General features: G+C 40.7%; 1 protein-coding gene across 1 annotated transcript; it reads left to right on the top strand.

The window, feature by feature from the left end:
- The first annotated feature begins 1,715 nt into the window (after positions 1-1,715).
- On the top strand, positions 1,716-17,303 carry LSM5 (LSM5 homolog, U6 small nuclear RNA and mRNA degradation associated). Its single transcript, XM_081932772.1, has 5 exons — positions 1,716-1,868; positions 3,966-4,061; positions 5,984-6,011; positions 14,416-14,488; positions 17,020-17,303. Exons 1-5 carry the CDS (start codon positions 1,823-1,825, stop codon positions 17,050-17,052), a joined length of 276 nt encoding a protein of 91 aa, XP_081788898.1. The 5' UTR covers positions 1,716-1,822; the 3' UTR covers positions 17,053-17,303.
- The last annotated feature ends 3,537 nt before the right edge of the window (positions 17,304-20,840 follow it).

Consider the following 20,840-nt stretch of genomic DNA (forward strand, 5'->3'; position numbering starts at 1 on the left):
ATGCATTCAAATAATATTGAGATTGGGATTGGAATAATATATTGAACAGTTAAACAATGAAAGAACACATCTTAATGTAAACATATTATATAGATTTGATGAATGTAAAGAATAAGATTAGAATAATTTTGTATGTTTAAATAATATTGTGATTGATATTTGAACTGTGCATTAAACTACATTTCTATGTACCAGTAATGTATATAGATTAAGGAAAATTATCTTGTCTGTAAAAGAATTCTTCCCTATATTAGGATATTTGTGCCTATACCATTTAGACATACATTACTTCATTGAGGTTTTAATGATTTTGGAATGATTCTTTCATAATTCAGGATACATCAAATGATGACTACATTAATATAAACTCATTAATCTCTTAAATTCATTTGCACTACATGAAAAATCCATTGTGCTGTGCATAGATGTAGGAACAACTTTTTTTTCTTGAGTCAGTATTTCCTGAGTTCTTTATTTCAACATTCCTTTGTTTCTGTTGAAAATTAGGAAGGATTGCTGTTGAAAATGTTTATGTTCTTTCACAATATATGCAGACAAGAACAATTCTAAAACTAGTTTTGGAGATGGGAAGTTGAAATTAGTGGCTGCAATTTGAGAAAAAAGATTTTGGGGCGAATCTTTTAGGGAACTGTTTGCTGCCCCTTAGAATTTGCTGAGATGTTAAAAGAGGATCGAATACGGATACTTTTTCATTGGTTTCTTTTAATCCAGGGTCTTTCCTCTTGCTTCTCATAAGGCAAAATGATGAAACTGGAATATTTTATATTTGTCAGATGAAAAATAGGCACAATTGCTTATTGTTATATGAAAGAATAAAATCTGATAGGATCACATTTACTCTAGTTTTATTAAATTTGGGAGCTAATCGGACTTGTTTATTTATAATGAAAAACTGCAAACATTTTCAGCATTTTTAAAGCATTTCTACTCTGAACATAAGTCAAAAAAGTTCCCAGAACAATTGTCTTTCAAGTAGAGTCATCATCAGGCATACAATTTAAGTGACAAGTAAGAGAGCCTCGCAAGAAGAGAAAAAAAGCAAGCTTTAAAAAAATCCATGTGAGATAAAAATATATTAGGCACAATGATGCAAATGCTTCAAAAAGATGATGCTAGAAAGGCACAATGGTTGGATATGGACATATTCTTCCAGGACAAGTATTATCCGTTGTTGGAAAAAAAAACAACCACAAAACTTTCAAGCCAATATTTGCGTAGAATGACATTTCTAGTTAGCGTTGGATGTCGACTTCGTGAACTATAGCTAGCAAGTCAGGAATAATGCAAATTATAAACACGTTCATTCTTTCGGCATTAGAATATGTCTATAATATAAACAGTCGCCAGATTATTTATAATATAAACATTCGCCAGATTATCACACACACACCCGCCGCAAAAAAAAAAAAAAACCTTGGATTTGGATCAGCAACCATTTTATATCATAGTTTGAGTATACCGGCAAGCACGCAAATTGCGCATTGGATGCTCATCTAATTTAATTCAATATGTAAACCCTCTATTATTCTTTCTCAAATAACAGGCATAAAACAATGCCTCATTTTCGCGATGTAAGTTTCAGCTATTTTTAAAGCCTGTATCTTTTATGCAATGGGCATTGACAGCTGTTCAAACAGCTTCTCGCGAGGATTCCTGTACCTTTCTCTCGCTCTGGAAGTTCGATTATTCCTTCTCGACTTCTAGGTCTGTTTCACTGTCTCCCGCTTCCCCGTTCCGACCAATAGCCTCGCAACACGTCCAATAATTGGAAGCGGAGTTGATTGGCTAGATCTTCTTGAGAATGGCGGCCAACGCGACTACCAACCCGTCCCAGCTTTTGCCGCTTGGTAATGAAAGTCAAGCTCGCGTGTATGGGTGGTGCGGAACGCAAATCGGAAGACTCGAGTGGGGTTGCCTCAGTGCCGTTTGCAAAAGGCACAGAGTGTAGAAAAAGTCCAGCCTCTGATGCGGGATCGAAACCATGAATGCTTTTCATGGGCATGGGTCCCCTTAACAATCGGATCCAGCCTTCCGTAACTCCCACCAATGGGCCTAAGGTTGACTGTTATCGCGTCAGAAGGGCTCCAAGTTGGATAAAACTGATGAAATTGGTTTCTAAACAAGATATAGAACGAAGGGAAAATATTTGATTGTGTCAGATTGCTGATAGAATGGGCTGGTCTATCAGTGAAAGGAAAGTGAAAAACTGCACAAATAAAAAGAATCGTTCTCCCATTCGGCTATTTTCATTCTAAAGTTTGAGGCAGATGAGGCTGGAGCTTCTAGCAAGAAAGAGCAGTATCCTGTTATAGGTGACAGTTAATTGCTTTCTCCCCCATAGGCCTAATATAAAGATTTGAAAGCAAGTTTTGTATTTAAAGATACTTAATGGGAAGCATTTTACAAATATAAGATATTACATTTTATATTATAAACATACACAAAGTATTGTAAAATATAAGAAAGAGATCCCAATTGGATGGGATACACGTTTATTATTTCTAAAATTGTGCTTGAAGTTATAACATTTTTTTCCTTCTCAGCCAGCAAAATCTCTTGATATTCAGTATAGTGACATGTGGAAAAGATAAGATTTGAAAGAATAATTGGAGTAAGAGTGATAATTGTGTTGTTTGGTTTCATGGAATGCAGTAGTTTTAACATTTTGTACTTGAGTAGATTTTAAGATGAACAGGGTAGGTAAGGAAAATAGATTGTTATAAAAGTGTACCACTCTAAATCAAGATTTGGGATAGGGAAGTTGGATTGGTTAGGGCTAAAGTCACAACTCCATTCTGAAATTCTGTCTAGGTTCATCCAGCTCCTAAAAAGGGACCCACATTAAACTGCCTTGAACATTTTGAAGGAGATTTTTCCCATGAACCATTTTTTTGTCACTCCTTTGTTTTTTTCTGCTGGAAAAAAACAAAACAACTGAAGTTCTAGATAGCTGATGCCTGAAGCACTGGTTCTTTGATAGCCAGCTTTTTGCAACCTTTTCTCAAAAGGGAAACAAAGAGTAAAACACTATACTCAGAGTGCATAACACTATGCACTGGTTCAATGTATAATGGCTTCCCAGTAGAGTAATGGTAGAGAAGGAAAGAAGCTTTACTTGTGAGCTCATGGTCATGGATAGAAATTGCCTATTTGGTATAATAGTTTATAGGTCTCATTCTTTTCCAAGCGTAAGGTGGGCAATACCTTTGTTCCTACTTATCATGAATGGGTAGGTTCCTAGGTTATAAGACTATCCTTGGCTCTTTTGACATTCTGTTCTCCTTTCCCCATTGTTTATATGCACTTAGCCATTCAGACCCATACAAGGAAGGAAAGATTTATTCATCTGAACTGTAGTACCCCAAATGAAATGGTCTTCATCACAGAGCTGTAAATGATTTTGTAGTAGTCTTCTTATAATGAAAATCATATATAATGAGGAAAGAATTAGTTATGTGCAGTTTCATACATCACTATTAGTTTATTGTAAGTGTAATTGCTCAGTTGAGAATGAACCCCCATGTAGTTCATTCTTATTTAAATTTGAATGCATATTCTTTTATTTTTGAGAACTAAAACCAGTCTACAGTATGGCTTGCATTTTCCCTCTTGTAGCAGTCACAGGAATGGTCAAGTGGAGAGTACTTTGGATTTTTTCATCCTACATTGTAACCCATCTCATTGTGCTGTCATTTTACTGTAATTTATGACTATTTTACAAAAATGTGTATAATTCAAAATGAAACCTTTGATTTCTTTGTTTTAAACCCATTCTTTCTCAGACAGCCAGAAAATACATCAAGGTATAAGATACAAATAACAGCATTTAAATTAAAATTTAATGTCAAGATATAGAAAATTTAAATGCTTTGTGTTTTGAATATAAACTACTTGGGAGATAATATTTCTTTTAAAATATTAACATCTGTTTTTCTATGTTACAGAACTGGTGGATAAGTGTATAGGCTCTCGTATTCATATTGTAATGAAAAGTGATAAAGAAATTGTTGGCACACTCCTAGGATTTGATGATTTTGTCAGTATCCTTTCTATAAATGGAAGATTTTCTCTAGTTTTTAAAATGAACTTTTTCAACTGTTATTTCTCTAGAAAGAGTTTTTGTAAATTAAGATGAAATAACAATCTTCAAATATCTGTAACTGTTGAGTATTTAGATTTTGTGAGAAGTTTTTAATGTATGATTTGGAAACTATAAGCAGACAGAACTTGAGCCACAAATGAGTCTGGAATTTTGATTGTAAGTTGCTGTGGTTATTAAGCAAGACCCCTACAAAATCACCTAGCTCATTGACCACAATGTCAATTCTCTCCATTGCAGTCATTTAAGTGACCATGCATGGGTACCTTAAGGGATGTGGAAGGCTCATAACCCACCAGTACATGGAAATCTGTCATGAGTTGAGAGGATTCAACTGGCTAGGCTCACCAGTGCATGGCCTTCTTTCCAACCCGCAATACTCCCAAGATTTCTTCTCCCTGCCCCATCACTTCCATGTTCACTTATCTTTCTCATCTGCAGCTGCTGACAGGTTCGCCCGGACAATGCAGGGCTCAGCTAGAATGCTGGCAAAGGCAGTCTTCCTCAAGATTAGAGGGGCAATGTTTCTCAAGGCTGTCCAGAAACAAAAAGTTAGCCAGGAAAGTTCTGTTTCTCGGCAACTGTGAGCTTTCTAGCTAGTTGTGCCTTGAATTGGCTGGTTATGCTAGTCAGCAGCTGCAAGGAAAGTAAGTAACCCAGGCATGGTGGGAACCTTGGGGTGGGGGTGGGGGGAAGCCCATGCAACAATGGACCTAACTGGTCAAGAATTTGAGGCCTGCAGCAGGTTTCTGTGCATCACTAACCGGATAAGGCATTCAGGCCCATAATGAGGGAGGCGGAGCTGAAGTGTTTCACAGTCATGAGAATGGGGACAGTGAAGCTGTTAGAACTTTATATAGAGGAAATAGGTTCCTTCATCAGCACCATCATAATTATGAACAGATGCTGAATGAACGGTTATAAGTCCGGAAATATCTATTAATGTTAACAAAATATATAAAATATATCAGTTACCTTTCAAGGCCATGATTGAATTCCATATATCATGGGTCTTCAAACTACGGCCCGTGGGTCGCATATAGCCCACCAAAGCCATTAATCTGACCTACGCAGGACCACGAGGCTGCCCTGCCCACATCCCCCCACCCACCCTTCAGCCGAGTGCAGAACTTACCTTTGTGAGCCCTACGGGCTAGAACTGAAAGATAAGGGCAACAATTTTCGCCTGTAGAATTCTTCTAGAGGTTGGAGGGTGAAAAACGGGATGCCCAGGAGGCCAAAAAACTGGCGAAAATAGCCCATTTTTCACCTCCCCCTGTCTCCAGAAGATAGATAAAGATAGATAGATAGAGGTAGAGAGAATGAGAGAGAGAAAGAGAGAGAGAGATTTCTCAAGCTCCTCGGGGCTGAGAAGAATTGTTACAAAACAGAGTTTCCTGAAGTAGACCACTAGACTCCTAAACAACTGAAAAAATGATCTAGTAAAAAGAAAAGGCAACCAAAAGAGCAACAATCCAAAAAAGCAAATAGAACACCCCCAGGAGCAAAACAAATTAAAGTTTAATTTGTTTATATTGTTCAATGGACTGTTAAATTGGCCACACCCAGCTAGTCATATGGCCTAGCCACACCCAGCCAGTCAAATAACTATCTATGCCCCCCCAACCGGCCCGCCCCCCTCCCAACAGTCTGAGGGACTGTGAATTGGCCCTCTGTTTTAAAGTTTGAGGACTCCTGCTATATATATTGAGCAATTGAAAGGCTGTCAAGGCATGCAAATTAAGTTAACATTTTTGATCTTATAAAAACAACTTTAGTTTTGTTAGAATTTATTTTGTGAATAGAAAAGAAGTTAATACTTTTGTGGTGACTTCTTAATTTTTTCTTAACAACAAATTCCAGACATGGTATTAGAAGATGTCACTGAATTGTAAGTATTGCTTCTCGGGCTTACAACCTCAACAGATTTTGTGTTTGTTTGTTTTTTGGAGCAACAAGTGTCTAACATTTGCCCTTTTCTAAAGGTGCTGTTTATTTCTCTAATATAGTATATTTTGATTTTTCTGATACAATACCTAAGCTAATAGACTTTCGGTATTGGCTGAGAATTATTTTGAACGGCATGTTCTAATTACGTTTTCATACATATTTTAAAAAGTAGTGCATAATATTTTCTGCATTTAAAAGTTTACATATATATTTGCCAACTACATTCTATTCTGTCCTTCTCAGTTAATATACTTATTACAATGCAATAATTTGTCTAAAAAGAAGCATGTTAGTTAAAAAGATTTCATCAGAACATAAATATGGGACAAAATCAACATTACAAGAGACTACAAAGACATTGCAGGCAATTAAATTGGGGTAGACAATCTATCAAAACTGAATGGATTTTCTGTTGAATGATATAGATCTTTTTAGAGAATTATTTGTACATGTATTATTAAAGGGTAAAATATTGTTATGGATTTACAACTTGAGATAAGGATATCCCATCTGGGTTAAATGACACTTTGAGATACTGATTTATTAAGCAAGCCAATAGTTCAACTAAAATTGTAAAAAATCAAGAGGTTTTTTTCCACCTCTACCTGAGATTTCCAGTTGAAGGTGTCATATCAATGACATCTAGCTCCTGCTAGATTAGCATACTATATATCCATGATGGCGAACCTATGGCATGCGGAGCCATTTGTTGGCACGTGAGGCATTGCCCTGTAAGCTGGCCAGCGTGCATGCCAGCTGATTTCAGCCTTTTGAGCGAAAGCCCCCTGAATGCTCCGGAGGGTTAAAACCAGCCCAGAGCAACTCCAGTTCGCTCGTAGAGTCGTTTTTTGACCTCCGGAGTGTCACGATGTTAAAAAGTTTGCTAGGCCTGAACTGCCTAAACTGACATTCAAGAGTTAAACTAAGAAAGCTTTATTGCGCAGGTCATAAAACAAAATGTTATCTGAAAGTGATTTATTGCGCACGCGTTACACATTCCAAAATTCTTCCTCTTCTTTGTTCGGCAGCCAACTTTGGCAGACGTAGCTTTCATTATCAAAATGTAACCATTAGTTATTTTCTGTTTCATTTACTTTTATTATTTTCGTATTAAAGTTTGTTTATTAATTAGAATACTTAAAGATTTTTATTTTTCTCAATATCTCAAAAGATATGCAGAAGGGAATCAGCCACGGTCCATTGATCTCAGATTTCCCAGGGCATTTTTTTTCCCTGACAACTTGGTAGCAGAGTTGGTCCGATGATACAAGCTGAGATGGCTACAATTTATGGCTGTATTTTCCCTTCATGCTATCTAAAGATAACCGACTAAGGCTAATTAGCCATGTCAAAGAAGAGAAAGAAAAGAAAAAAACACGGACATGGAAAGCGCTCGAAAGAATCCATTCCCTCAGACACAGAGGAGCAAGATTCTTCAGGTGCCGAGCCAGATGTGGGGGAAGGAGTTACAGAAGGCAAGATCCACGGACTGAGGTCAGTAAATCTTCCTCATTATCAAGATACAATTAACGAACGGCAAAAGTCTAAACGGCAACTGCTGGCAGAAAAAAAATCCTCCCACGCAGAAAGCAAAGTTTATGAAATCCCCCCAGATGATGAGCAAGAAATGCAAAGCTATCTTGATCAAATAGAACGTTTCGAAAGATATGCTAGGGAGGCGAGAGTGTGTTTTGAAGAGATAAGGCGAAGTAGGAGAAGCTCCCCCACTCCCAAAATGTCTGAGGACGCCATCTTATCTTCAAAACAACAGCCTAAGACACACCCCACAGAGTTCATTGGTCAATTAGAACAAAGAGACATGTACACGTCACCGAGGTCACGTGGTCCCTTTGAGTCAACTGAACTTCCACATAAGTATAGAAAGGAGAGGCAGCCAAAAAGTGAAGCTGCACTGCCATCTGCTGGCGGAGAAAAATTATTACAGCAAAAGATGAAGCAATTGGACCAGATTTTTAGAGATCTGTCTATGAGTTTTACAGAAGCCCAAACTTTGCCCCCAAAGATTAAGTCTTCAACACCCCCTGGCGGCGTTGAATCCTCCCTAGATGGAAAAAGGCAAAGCCAAAGGCGAATTCGAGGAAGCCAATTTGATGTTGCCACGCAAAGGCCAATGATTCAACCCCAGCATCCCCTGGTTCAACAACCAGATTTGCAACCAGAGCAACAAATTGTTCCTCAGCAGGTATTCACAGTCACCCCCTTGACTGGTGAGTCCAAATTAAAGGAGTCAGGAGAGAATTATAAAGCCTGGGTCAGTGAAATTGCGCTCTTGCTTCGAAGAGAAGGCACATATTCCATGGTTTTTAATCCTCCCCGTCAACCCTGGACACCTGCAATGAGAGACCTGGAAAACAGAGCTATCACGACTTTGCTCATGTCAATGGAAATTGAGATCCAAGGTATCTTTCCACCTGATGCAACTGCCCAAGAAATATGGGCTATTTTGGAAGATTGCTACAGGCCCGTTTCAATTGAATCTTCATGTTTGCTCATGTCCGAGTTCCATGGTTCGAAGTTGAAACCTGGTGAACGAATTGGTGGACATTTGACCAAACTGAAAAGAATGAGAAGTGAATTGAGACAAAATGGCCATGTAATCGATGATATCCAAATGATTAGCATCATCATTAACTCATTGAATTATGAATGGAAAGATGCTGTTGCAAAGATTAACTACGTGCCTATTGCTCAACGCACAGTTAACCACGTTTGCAGACTTTTAGTGGAAGACGAAGCTATCAGGTTAGCTACACCACATCTGCAACGGCCTCCAGCGTTAAAGGCTCCAGCCAGACGTCCCTTCCGAGGAAGAGGCTACGCTCCAAGGATGCCAAAATGCTACACCTGCAACCGTGTGGGACATGACACCCGGGATTGTCCCCAACGAGTTCCAGCTCCCGCCACGTACCAGCCCAGAGGAACAGATTCCAGAGGCAGAGGTAGAGGCGGAAGACAAGGCCGTCGTGGTCCAAGGCGTGATTCACAAGCTCCACTTGTGACACTGGCCATAACCAACGTTCCACAACCTGATCCAAACTTCGACAGACGTCTTTTGTGGACTTTAGATAGTGGAGCAGCTGTGCACGTTACCCACAGAAGGGAACTTTTCACAGAGATGGGCGAACCAGAGCCCGAGTATCGAGAACTGTATTCCTTCACCAACCACACTTGCAAGGTCATGGGAAAAGGAACTGTTTACATTGAAGAGCTCGATACACACATCCCTGATGTTTATTACATACCTTCAGCAACCAGTAATTTGCTTAGTCAAAGTCACTTGTCTAGAGAGTTAAAGTTCCAGGTTCACCACCTCGAAAAAGCAAGTTACTTAGTTAAAGATGGTGATATTGTTGCTGAAACTATGCTGATTGGTGGTGTTTATTACTTAAAGCCAAAGCCTAAAGGGCAAGCACAGGCAAGTATGCAAACTCCAAAAAGGCACAACGCAGACCCAGAGAGAGTTGTCCCAGAGAGAGAAAGCGTTACTGTGCCAAAGGCTCCTAAAGCCAACAAACAGAGAAAACAAAAACAGATTGCTCAGAGCAAGCCTGAGAGTCCTCATGAAACTGTTAATGTTGAGAATTCACTAACTGGTAAACCTTTGCATTCCAGGTGTATTCATAAGTGGCACAGAAGATTGGGGCATGCCAGTTTCCGTGTTCTTAGAAAGATGCCGGAGTTCGCAAAAGGTTTGGATCTAAAGGGGTGTAAGGTGTTTTTGGATTGTGCGGTTTGCAAAAAGGCTAAATCCAAGGCGGCTGCAATTCCCAAACACGCTACACGCCGGTCAACACGCATTTTTGATTTGGTACACACTGACATAGTGGGTCCTTTCCCACCAACACTTGGTGGCAGAAAGTATTTTTTAACAATTGTAGATAATCATTCTAGGTATGGATTTGTATATCCTATGAGAGAGAAATCTGAGACCTTTCAGATCTTTAAAGACTTTGCAGCGTTTGTTTCTACACAATACCAAGTTCGCATCGCCAGAATCCAGAGTGACCGTGGTGCAGAATTCATGTCTCAGCGTTTCCAGGACTGGATGCGTAAGAATGGAATTCTTCATCAGACATCTGCTCCATATACACCGGCTCATAACGGAGTCGTAGAAAGAAGACAAGGGGTTCTACAAACCATGATGCGTTGTCTTCTAGAAGATGCCAATCTCAGTAACGCATACTGGGGTGAAGCAATCAAATATGCAAATTACATTGTCAACCGTACTTGGAGCAGTGTAATCAATCAAACTCCTTTCTACATGCTGTATGGCTACAAGCCTGATCTCAAGAACCTCCACATTTTTGGTTCATATGCTATGGTGAACACTCCCTTAAGTCAAAGAAGAAAGGGAGGTACAGTAGCAAAGAGACTGAGATTTATGGGTATTGATGATAATTCAAAATGGTACAAATTCATTGATACTAAACATGTGATTGTCATTTCACAATCTGCTAATTTTGAGGAAGACATTGACTGGTCCAGGATTCATTCCAATGATCCTGAAGTTTATTTTCCTAGAGATGGTGTTCCAGATGCCACGCAGCCTGATGACAATTTGCAGGCAGATGTTCCTTCTACCAGCTCTTCACAACCTGATGTTCCGTCTTCGCAAGCCGCGGATGCTGATGCTAGCGACGAACGAGAGGACGAGGATGATGATGAAGAAGAAGAAGAAGACTGGACTGATGTTCCTAGACGCTCCAAGAGGGCCACAAAAGGAATCCCTCCACAACGTTATTCATGGCAACTGACAAAAACACCAGTACCTTTGATTTGCAACGTTACTCTTCCTCCTGAGACATTCACACAAATCAAACAGCTTCCTGATTCAGAACAAGACAAATGGTATGATGCAATGCAGGATGAAATGGACAGTTTAAAGAAACTTAATGTATTCACACCTGCAAAACCTCCAGCAAATAAGAAAGTCATTGGCACCCGATGGGTCTACAGAATCAAGAAGAAACCAAATGGTGAGTCTTTATACAAAGCCAGACTGGTAGCTCAGGGTTTCGCTCAACGTTATCCTGAGGACTACACAAACACTTACTCACCAACAGTCAGAACTGAAAGTGTAAAAATTGCCTTAACCACTGCAACTATTCTTGGTTTAGAAGTTTTCCAATTTGATGTGGACACAGCTTATCTACATGCAGACCTAGATGAAGAGATCTACGTGAGAAGCCCTCCAGGATTCCGAAAGCAAGAAGGGGATACCTGGTTCCTGAACAAAAGTCTTTATGGTCTGAAACAGTCAGGTTTAATGTGGTATTTATGTCTTACTGACAAACTAAATTCAATGGGCTTTATTAAGTCCGAAACTGATGAATGCGTGTTCACAAAAAGATCTAACAATGCATATGAGATAATTCTTGTTTATGTTGATGATATTGTTTATATTGGTCCAAATAAGAAAATGAGTGAGATTTTTGCTAAAAGTTTGCAGAGATACTTCACACTAAAATCTTTAGGACACATTAGCACTTATTTAGGTGTTCAAATTGAAAAGACACAGAAGGGGTTTAGTCTTTCACAAGAAGAAAAAATTGACCACATTCTACATCATTGCAACATGAAAGATGCTAGCACAACAAAGACACCCATGCAAACAGATTTTCACAACTTAACACATGAACCAAGTCCTGAGTTCGAGGATCAAACACTCTATCGTTCAGTCATTGGTTCACTATTATACATTAGTAGTTGGACCAGACCTGACATCGCACTTAGTGTTAATCTTTTATCACGACACGTAGGTAAGGCAACACAATTTCATTGGTCTTGCATTAAGAAGTTGTTGAAATACCTGAAACACACTAAACACATGAAGTTATTGCTAGAACCAACACACACTGATCAACCAAAGTTGATTTGTTTTGTTGATTCCGACTGGGCGAGCGACAAGAAGTCACGCAAAAGCACTTCTGGTTACATGATGTTCCTAAATGGTTGTCCTGTTTACTGGCAAGTGAGAAAACAGAGTTTTGTTTCATGTTCATCTACTGAAGCTGAATATGCTTGTGTTTCAGATGCTTGTAATTCTCTAACGTGGTTTGATGCTTTGATCACAGATATCTGGACACGTCCGATTCGATCAATCACCGTGATGGAAGATAATGTATCTGTTGTTTATATTTCTGAGTCACATTTCACAGGTTCTAGGTCCAGACACATTGACATTCGTTATCAAAACACAAAGCAATTAGTTAAGCAAGGTTTTGTTAAATTGCAATATGTTTCTACACATGATCAGATCGCAGACATGCTTAACAAACCACTTGCCGCAAATCAACACGAGTATCTGCGAAAGAAGATGTGCCTTAATTGATGATTTGATGATGTCAGCCCAGACTAGCAAAAGAAGGGGTGTCACGATGTTAAAAAGTTTGCTAGGCCTGAACTGCCTAAACTGACATTCAAGAGTTAAACTAAGAAAGCTTTATTGCGCAGGTCATAAAACAAAATGTTATCTGAAAGTGATTTATTGCGCACGCGTTACACATTCCAAAATTCTTCCTCTTCTTTGTTCGGCAGCCAACTTTGGCAGACGTAGCTTTCATTATCAAAATGTAACCATTAGTTATTTTCTGTTTCATTTACTTTTATTATTTTCGTATTAAAGTTTGTTTATTAATTAGAATACTTAAAGATTTTTATTTTTCTCAATATCTCAAAAGATATGCAGAAGGGAATCAGCCACGGTCCATTGATCTCAGATTTCCCAGGGCATTTTTTTTCCCTGACACGGAGCCCTCAGGGAAGCCTCCTGAAGGCTCTGGAGGGCTAAAAAACCCATACGCGCAATCTGGAAGTCCGTTCCCGAACTTCCAGTTTGCTTGTAGGTCTGGTTTTTCACGCTCCGGAGGCTTCAGGGAAGTTCCTGAAGCCTCTGGAGGGCCTCCGGGGAAGCAGGGGAGGCTTTTTTCACCCTCCCCAGGCTCCTATAAAGCCTCTGGAGCCTGCGGAGGGTGAAAAAAGCATGCCAAAAATGGGGGGGGAGTCCTGGTCATATGTGCATATGCGCTGGAGTTGTGCGCAAAACATGGATGTGGCACGCCAGTGCACGACCTCCCCTGCGCTCCCCCCGCTTTTGGCACACGAGCCAAAAAAGGTTTGCCATCACATATGCTGCATACATTCTTCAAAATGTTAAGAGGCTGTAGAAAAGAAATCATTTTAATATATATGGTAGATGTCTGATAAGTTAATACTCTTCTGGCACAAAGGTTTTGCTAAAGTTAACAGAACACATAGTCAAATGCTCTTCTGAGCTAGGCATCGTATTTATTTATAAATTTAATACCTCACTTAAAAATGAGAAGCTGCTCTAATTTCCTTTTTTTTTTGCAGAAAAAGTAATTGCTCAGGAGTGGATATTTCTTAATTAAGTTGTGGGTCTCAGTTTTATTAGAAAAAATGCTAATAAATATAGGATAATAAACTTGTAAATTCAAGAATCACATTTTATCAAGTTTAAGTATAATCAAGTGCAGATTATACTTACTACGTTGTTGCAACAGTCACAAACATGTCAACTCTTATAAAATATGGAAAATATGAACTATTGAACTTTTTTGTTAATAGTGCCTTTTACTAATTTTATTTATCTCAATAATTCTTGTTTAATTTGTTCTTTTGTACACTGTTCAAAATGATTTGTTCAATAAATCATTTACATTTTAAAATTAAGAAATATGACTAACCTGGAATATGTAATATGTAACTAGACACAAAGTCTCCTAATTTTAAGGAATGGATCCAGGTTAGGAGTTCACTATCTATTTTTACAAAGTCTTTAGGTTCTAATAATGAGAAGATAACACAGTATGTTGCTATATGATTTAATTATAAGCGTACCGTATTTTTCGCACTATAAGACACAATTCCCCCCCCCCATGAGTGGAAATGTCTCTGTCTTATAGAGCGAATATTGCAGCAGGGGGAGGGGGCTGGTCTGCTACCTGACATTGCTACTGCCGTTTGCCGCCGACAGGGAATGCTGGAGTCTTCACTACCAAGCAGCTGATCAGCCGTTGGATTAGCATCCTGGAATACCGCCGATCAGTTGTTCTAGGCAGGGGGGGGGATCATCACCACTGCCACCATTCAGTAATAATTGGCAGTGGTAAGCCGTGCAATAGGCGGCGATAGGCAGTGACGACCCCTCCACCTAGAACAGCTGATCGGCGGTATTCCAGGATGCTAAGAGACTGCAGTATTAATTAAAAAGCTAAGTTTTGGATGAAGCATATCTTAATAAAACAATTTTAATAGTTTTCTTTTTTTGTTAACATATTCTTTGTTTTAATCATGCTCAACAGTGAAATAACACCTGAAGGAAGAAGAATCACAAAACTGGATCAGATTTTGCTGAATGGAAACAATATAACTATGGTAAATAATTTGTGTTCTGTAGTTTCTTCCTTAAATTGTTACTTATCAGCTCAAACGGCTCATGGAAGACTGTTTTTTTAATTGTCATGAACAATATTTGGAAAATAATATTATTACAAATATATAATTAGGATATATTGATGCAACAAGTTGGAGTAAGAATGAACATTGGCATTGTTGAGGATTCCTGCTTCAGGGAGGTAAAATTATATTACTGTGTTTCCCCGAAAATAAGCCCTAGCATGCTTTTTCATGCTGACCATAATATAAATTCCCCAAAATAAGCACTAGTTCAGAGCATCATTAGCAGGGGGTGGGAAAGTGGGTGTAGCCAGCACAGGAGATGGAGAGCATGCACGTGGAGGCCAATGGTGTCTAGAAGCAGCTGCAGCCTGCACAGCCCAGTCCCTCCAAGCAGAAGTGTGGGGGGAAGCACACCATCCCTCCCACCGTCTGTCTTTGCTTGTGGAGTGTGTAGCGGAATTGGAGGATGAGGTTGGATGGTGAATGCTGAGAGCACAGGAACCACGTCATGGCACCACCACCGCCCCACTATTAGCCTCGCCTCATGGAGGTGGCACCGTCAATGGTTTGCAGAGGTTGGGGGAGGCACACAATCCGTCTCATCGGACATGCCTCCCCCCACCCACCCTGCGCTTCTGCCTGTTGGTGCCACCGGCGCGAGGCAAGGCAGATGGTGGGGCAGGGGTGGCACCATGCTTTGGCCCCTGCACACTCGGACCCCGCCATCCAACTTGTTCCAGCTCTGCCACACACTCCATAAAGACAGTGGGACGGTGGCTGGGAATGATGGGGCTTTTCATCCCTCATCTCAGAAACAAGGGGAAGGAAAGGGAGAGTGGTCACTTGAGGGATGCCTCTGTCGCCTCTCCCCAGGCTTGTGGGAACTCGGCGCTGAAGGAAGAGTCTGTTTCTTGCAGATTTGTCCCGATCCCCCCTTTGAACCTGGCCTCCCTCCTCAGAGGGAGATGGAGGCCATGGCTGGGCTGATGCAGAGGAGAAAGGGTGGGGGTGAAGTCACACAGCTAAGGACAAAGGGATTGCCCGCCTCTCCACAAGATCTCTCAGGAGACATAGCGTGCAAATGTAAAAGCTGTCCCTTCCAAGTCAGCCACAGTGTCTGGGCTCTGGCAGCAGAGCTGCTTAGCCATCTCCCCGGGAGTGTCTTGCCAGCGTCCCCCTGATGCGCCCCCCCCCCCAGTTCCCAGGGAGGGAGAGGGGATGAGAGAGGAGAGGAGAGAAGCAGAAAGTGCGCCCGGACTCACAGCGCTTTGTTTTGATTTGCATGCCATGTCTCTTTAGAGGCCTTGTGGAAAGGTGGATCAGCCCCTTAGAGAGAGAAGCTAAGGACAAGGGGCTCGCCTGCCTCTCCATGAGATCTCTCAGGAGACACGATGTGCAAATGTAAAAGCCACTCCTTCCAAGCCAGCAGCAGCACCTGACTCAAAACAAAGTGCTGCAAGTCTGGGCCCCCTACCTATTTGATTCCCCCTTTTTGAGAAACATTTCAATAGAGTAGCAGGTCAAGCCAAGTGGAATGGGACTGTTCCCCTCGTGCCCTTCGCTTCCAGGGTTCCGCCCCTAGCCATTGACTTCTATCATTTCGCCTCCGCTGAAAAGACCTTAGCTGTTTGCCCTGGGCAATGGGACCCAGCCTCTTCAGTCCCAGAACCTTCCTCACGGGCCATTAGGCAAAACACTGCTCACCCCGGCCTTTTGGGCTCAGGAGATTGGCTCTTCTTCCAATTGGCCACCAGCCAATCTGAAGAAGGGAAGGGAGAAAGAGAGCAGGAGGGAGGGAGAAAGTGTTCTGTGTCGAGTTTCCTCGGGGGTTTGGTTTTCCGCCGAGTCACCTCAGTCCAAGCTAGAAAACCATTTGCATCCCCCCCCCCTGAAATGTGAGAGGACAACACAAGGGCCACAGGAAAATTAAACGCAACTGGATTGGGGTGTGGAGGTTGCATTCCCCCACCCGCTTGCTTGAAAACTGTTTGCATCCCCGCCCTGAAATGTGACATGACAACACATCATTGAATGTATTGGTGGTGTGATCTGAAAAAAACCCCAGCTTGACCTGCTACCAGTATGGAAATGCTTCTCAGCTCTTTCCCAAATGTGCTTACATAGCTGCCAAAATGTGCTTGCAGTGGCTGCTGGACACGAGTGGGTAGCCCCATGCGTCTGCCTGCTGCCAGTGTTACCTACAGCGGTCCCCATTCTGCAAGCAAGTGGTGAGCATGTCTGAAACGTAAAGCGGGACTCACCCACCACCCCTTGCACTGCAGGGAAGCAGCAAAATGTAAAGAAGAGCCACCCTCCCTTTGGGAAAGAGCTGAGAGGCATTTCAATAGCAGGTCAAACCAAGTCTTATTCAGATCACATCACGGCGTGTTTTGGAAGAGAGAAGCTATTGCTGTGCTGGGGTTTGCACTAGAGGATTTATTTTAATTTAATATTTATTTTTATCTCCCTTCTAAAACAAAACTCTCACTTCTTTTTTCTCCAAACAGTTGGTTCCTGGAGGAGAAGGACCAGAAGTATAAATATTCATTTGACATCACTGCAAGACGTTTCGTTGCATATTTTGTGTTGAAACATATTCATAGAATATGTTCTGAAATTTGTTAAATTTCTGTTCTTATATTTCATAGTGATATTTAAATATAACATAGCTTCCTTTTCAAGGATGCAGTATCTTTAATAATAGTTTTGTACATTAAAATCATGACTTTGTTGTAAAAACAAAATTAATTTGCCATTAGGGGCAAGAAATTAAATTTTTTTTTTATTCTGACTTGTATGTGGTTTATGTAAGAGCAAGGAATCAAGTAGATGTAGTTATTTTGAGCATTTCTACTTTGAATTAAGGCATTACAGTGTTGGGAAACGGGGATTTGGGGAGCAAGCGGCTAGTTAGTATTTTAAATAACTGAAAAAATACCATTAAATACATTAAATAATAAAATCGTGATTCTAAAAGCCTATTTGGAGTTGGTAAAGGGGTTATTTCTCTTGTAAGTTTCCCTTTAATTAATTTTTGTACCCCAAAGATGTGACTATTTTCTCCTTGAATGAAAGCAAAGGTTGTTATTTGAGGAAGTAATAAATGAAAGGGAGAGATTTTGGTGTAGGGCACTAGTCTAGAAGAGTAATCAGGTAATCCTCACTTAGCAACCATAGTTGGGACTGGCAACTTGTCAGAAATAGTGTAGGTTCTCCTGCTTGAGCAGGGGGTGTTGGACTAATGACCTACTGCAGCGATGACGAACCTTTTTTGGCTTGTGTGCCATAAGTGGGAGGAGCGCAGAGGAGTCGTTTGCAGGCGTGCTGCATCCATAATGCAATGTGCAACCCCCCCCCCCCCAGTGCTCATGCGCGCACTACAGGTGCACCCCCCCATTTTTGCATGCTTTTTTTGCCCTCCCCAGGCTCCAGAGGCTTTATAGGAGCATGGGGAGGCCGAAAACAGCCTCCCCCGCCCCCCCAGAAGCCCTCTGGAGGCTTCAGGAGGCTTCCCTGAAGTGACTTCCAGTTTGCTTGGAGGGTTGTTTTGAGCGCTCCGAAGGTTTCAGGGACCTTCAGGAGGCTTCTCTGAAGCCTCAGGACCAGTCAAAACAACCCTCCGAGCAAACTGGAAGTCACTTCCGGTTTGCTCGGAGGGTCATTTTAAGTGCTTCTAAGTCTTCAGGGACCTTCAGGAGGCTTCCCTGAAGCCTCCAGAGCAGTCAAAATGACCCTCCGAGCAAACTGGAAGTCAGTTCCCGAACTTCCGGTTTCCCTGTAGGGACGGGTTTTTGCGCTCCGGAGGCTTCAGGGAAGCTCATGAAGCCTCCGGAAGGCCTCCAAGGGGGCGGGGGAGGCTCTTTTCGCCCTCCCCAGGCTCCTATAAAGCCTCTGGAGCCTGGGGAGGGTGAAAAATGGCTTGAAAAAAGGGTGAACTCAGCTGGCCAGCACGTGCATGCACGCTGGCCAGCTGACAGGTGGCACACATGCCACAGGTTCGCCATCATTGACCTACTGTATAAGATCCCTTCCAACTCTGTTAATCTAAACTTGTCATTAAATTCTGGGATTGCTGAGTGACAGATGCCTATTGCAAATTTAACACATTGCTTTCAGGTTGGTTGTTAAATCACTGTGGGTTGCTAATCAAAACATGTGACTGCGACTTGCATTTTTACTGCCAGCTTCTCCATTGACTTTGCTTGATGAGAGCTGGTTGTGAAGCATTCAAATGATGATCATATGAGTGTGGGACACTGACAGTCATAAGTATGAGGACCATCATAACCAGTACCATCATAACTTTAAATGGCTACTGATGGGAATTGTTAAGTGAGATCTATAGTTCTTGCTTCAATTAAAAAAGAATGTAATAGGGATGTTCAGCCTTTCAAATTGCTTTGCATTACATGGGGCATGTACAGATTGTTGATCAGAAATTCTTTAGTTCTACACATATTTTTCCAGAAAATGTGCTGTATCTGCATGATCCTGGGAAAAGATGCAGCTGCTTTAAGGAGTTGCTGATAGATGCTTTTGAGCACCCATACATACTCTAAAGCTGCGTTCTCCAACTTTTCCAGCTTTGCAGACTGGCAGGGGAGGGAGGGTGAATGGTTCCACACAAATGGCACATGCCGCTCCATTTATACAAGCAGTGGGCTTCGCAAATGCATGCTTCCCCACCCGCTGCTTCTGTGGTGTGGTTCCAAATGGGCCACAGGTCAATAGTGGACCATGATCCAAGAGTTGGGGATCCCTGCTTTAAAGCAACTGCTCTCCTTTGCATCCAAAGCACTCCAACGCATTCTTAATTAAGATATTGGCACATTGTGCCATAGACCAAAATGTACATTGCTTTTGTCATCAAAGTTTCATGTATTTGTTTCATGCCTAGTAATTTTCTTACCATCCATCCAAAGCTGTCATCCTCCATGATTTTGCTCCCTGTCTAAACAATCATTTCACAAATCCATAGTTACACGAATAAAAGGAAAGAACTGGTGTGTGTGGAAAATCTTAGCCCTTTTTAAAAAAAAATAAAACTTATTATCCTGCAACTCCAAACAACATCTGTTTGTTAAACTATAGGAAATCTTACTTTCTTGGAGAAGATGTTACATGTTCATGGGAATTAGTCTTACTGTGGTTCATCCTCTCCATAACAGCAGTACTACTCTAAGCTCACTTAACAGCTGAGCAGCAACGTATTGGAGATTTTTTTGGAAGAATTAGTTCACATATATTGTCAGACTAATGTACTTACCTTACCATCTATAATGGAAAATGTCTAACTGTATTGTGAGGAAAAGTCACTTTAAGTAAATAAATAATTTATACTTGTTATAGTTTTTATGTTAAGACTATTCTGAAATGAGGGGCAAAAGTTTAAAATACAATGCAAATTCTTGTTTTAATATGTATGCTTAGATCCAAAATAATGTGAAAAAACTTTCATCAATGCAAGGCTGATCCAACGGACCATCAGCTGCTTGTGCTAATCAGGCTGTGCTGAAACTGAAACAGGCTGTTTGCTGTTTGCTGCAAGGAGGCAAATTGCTGAGAGGCAGAGGCCAAACAGGGGGGCCGGTGGGGGTTTGGCCCCTACATTCAATGTATAAGACGCACCCAAATTTTCATCCTCTTTTTTTTGTGGGGGGAAGCGCATCTTATACTCCGGAAAATATGATAGTTTAATAAAATACATGAACTTAGCCATTACAGTTTTTAAATAACGTTCCAAATGTTAATGTGATACATGGATTATTATTAAATATAACTAGTTCAGTATATTTTAGAGAGAACTAGCAAAAGTAGGTTTTAATCAAAGAACTGATATAGTAGTTGCTGTAGTTACTTGGGAGTAAATCATTGATTTCAGTTGACTGATTTCAAGCAAATGAAGTAAATCTTCATTTAGTGACTATCTCATTTAGCACTATTCACAGTTACGGCAGACAGTAAGGAAAAGAAATAAGATCATAAGCACAGTCAGTTTCATTTAGCGACCATTTCACTTAACAATTAGGTTGCTGGTCTCAGTTCTGGTTGCTAAATAAGGACTTCCTTTGCATGAAATTTACTTTTTGATTCAACTGTAGCTGATGTATTGGTTTTCTATCATTCCAAGTGCCTACTAGAGGGAGGCTCTTGTATTTAAAGCAGTAATTGTAACTGCAAAAAATAGCTCGGATGGGGAATAAATAAAGGATGGAAATATCAGCTTTTATCTTGTAAAAATGAAAACATGTTTTAAATACTATGTGAAACATTCCTTGAAATAAGTTACATTATAAAAGTAATATTCTTGATACTTGTTCTAGTCTTC

This window comes from Natrix helvetica (genome assembly GCF_964273705.1).
Source record: "Natrix helvetica genome assembly, chromosome: Z".
In the NCBI taxonomy this organism is placed as follows: Eukaryota; Metazoa; Chordata; class Lepidosauria; order Squamata; family Natricidae; genus Natrix; species Natrix helvetica.

What these genes read in the sequence shown, in the direction of transcription:
- LSM5 (XM_081932772.1), top strand. Translation starts at nt 1,823, where the DNA reads ATGGCGGCCAACGCGACTACCAACCCGTCCCAGCTTTTGCCGCTTG. An exon ending in GTCCCAGCTTTTGCCGCTTG is followed by an intron (nt 1,869 to 3,965) that starts GTAATGAAAGTC and finishes TCTATGTTACAG; the next exon opens with AACTGGTGGATAAGTGTATA. An exon ending in TTAGAAGATGTCACTGAATT is followed by an intron (nt 6,012 to 14,415) that starts GTAAGTATTGCT and finishes CATGCTCAACAG; the next exon opens with TGAAATAACACCTGAAGGAA.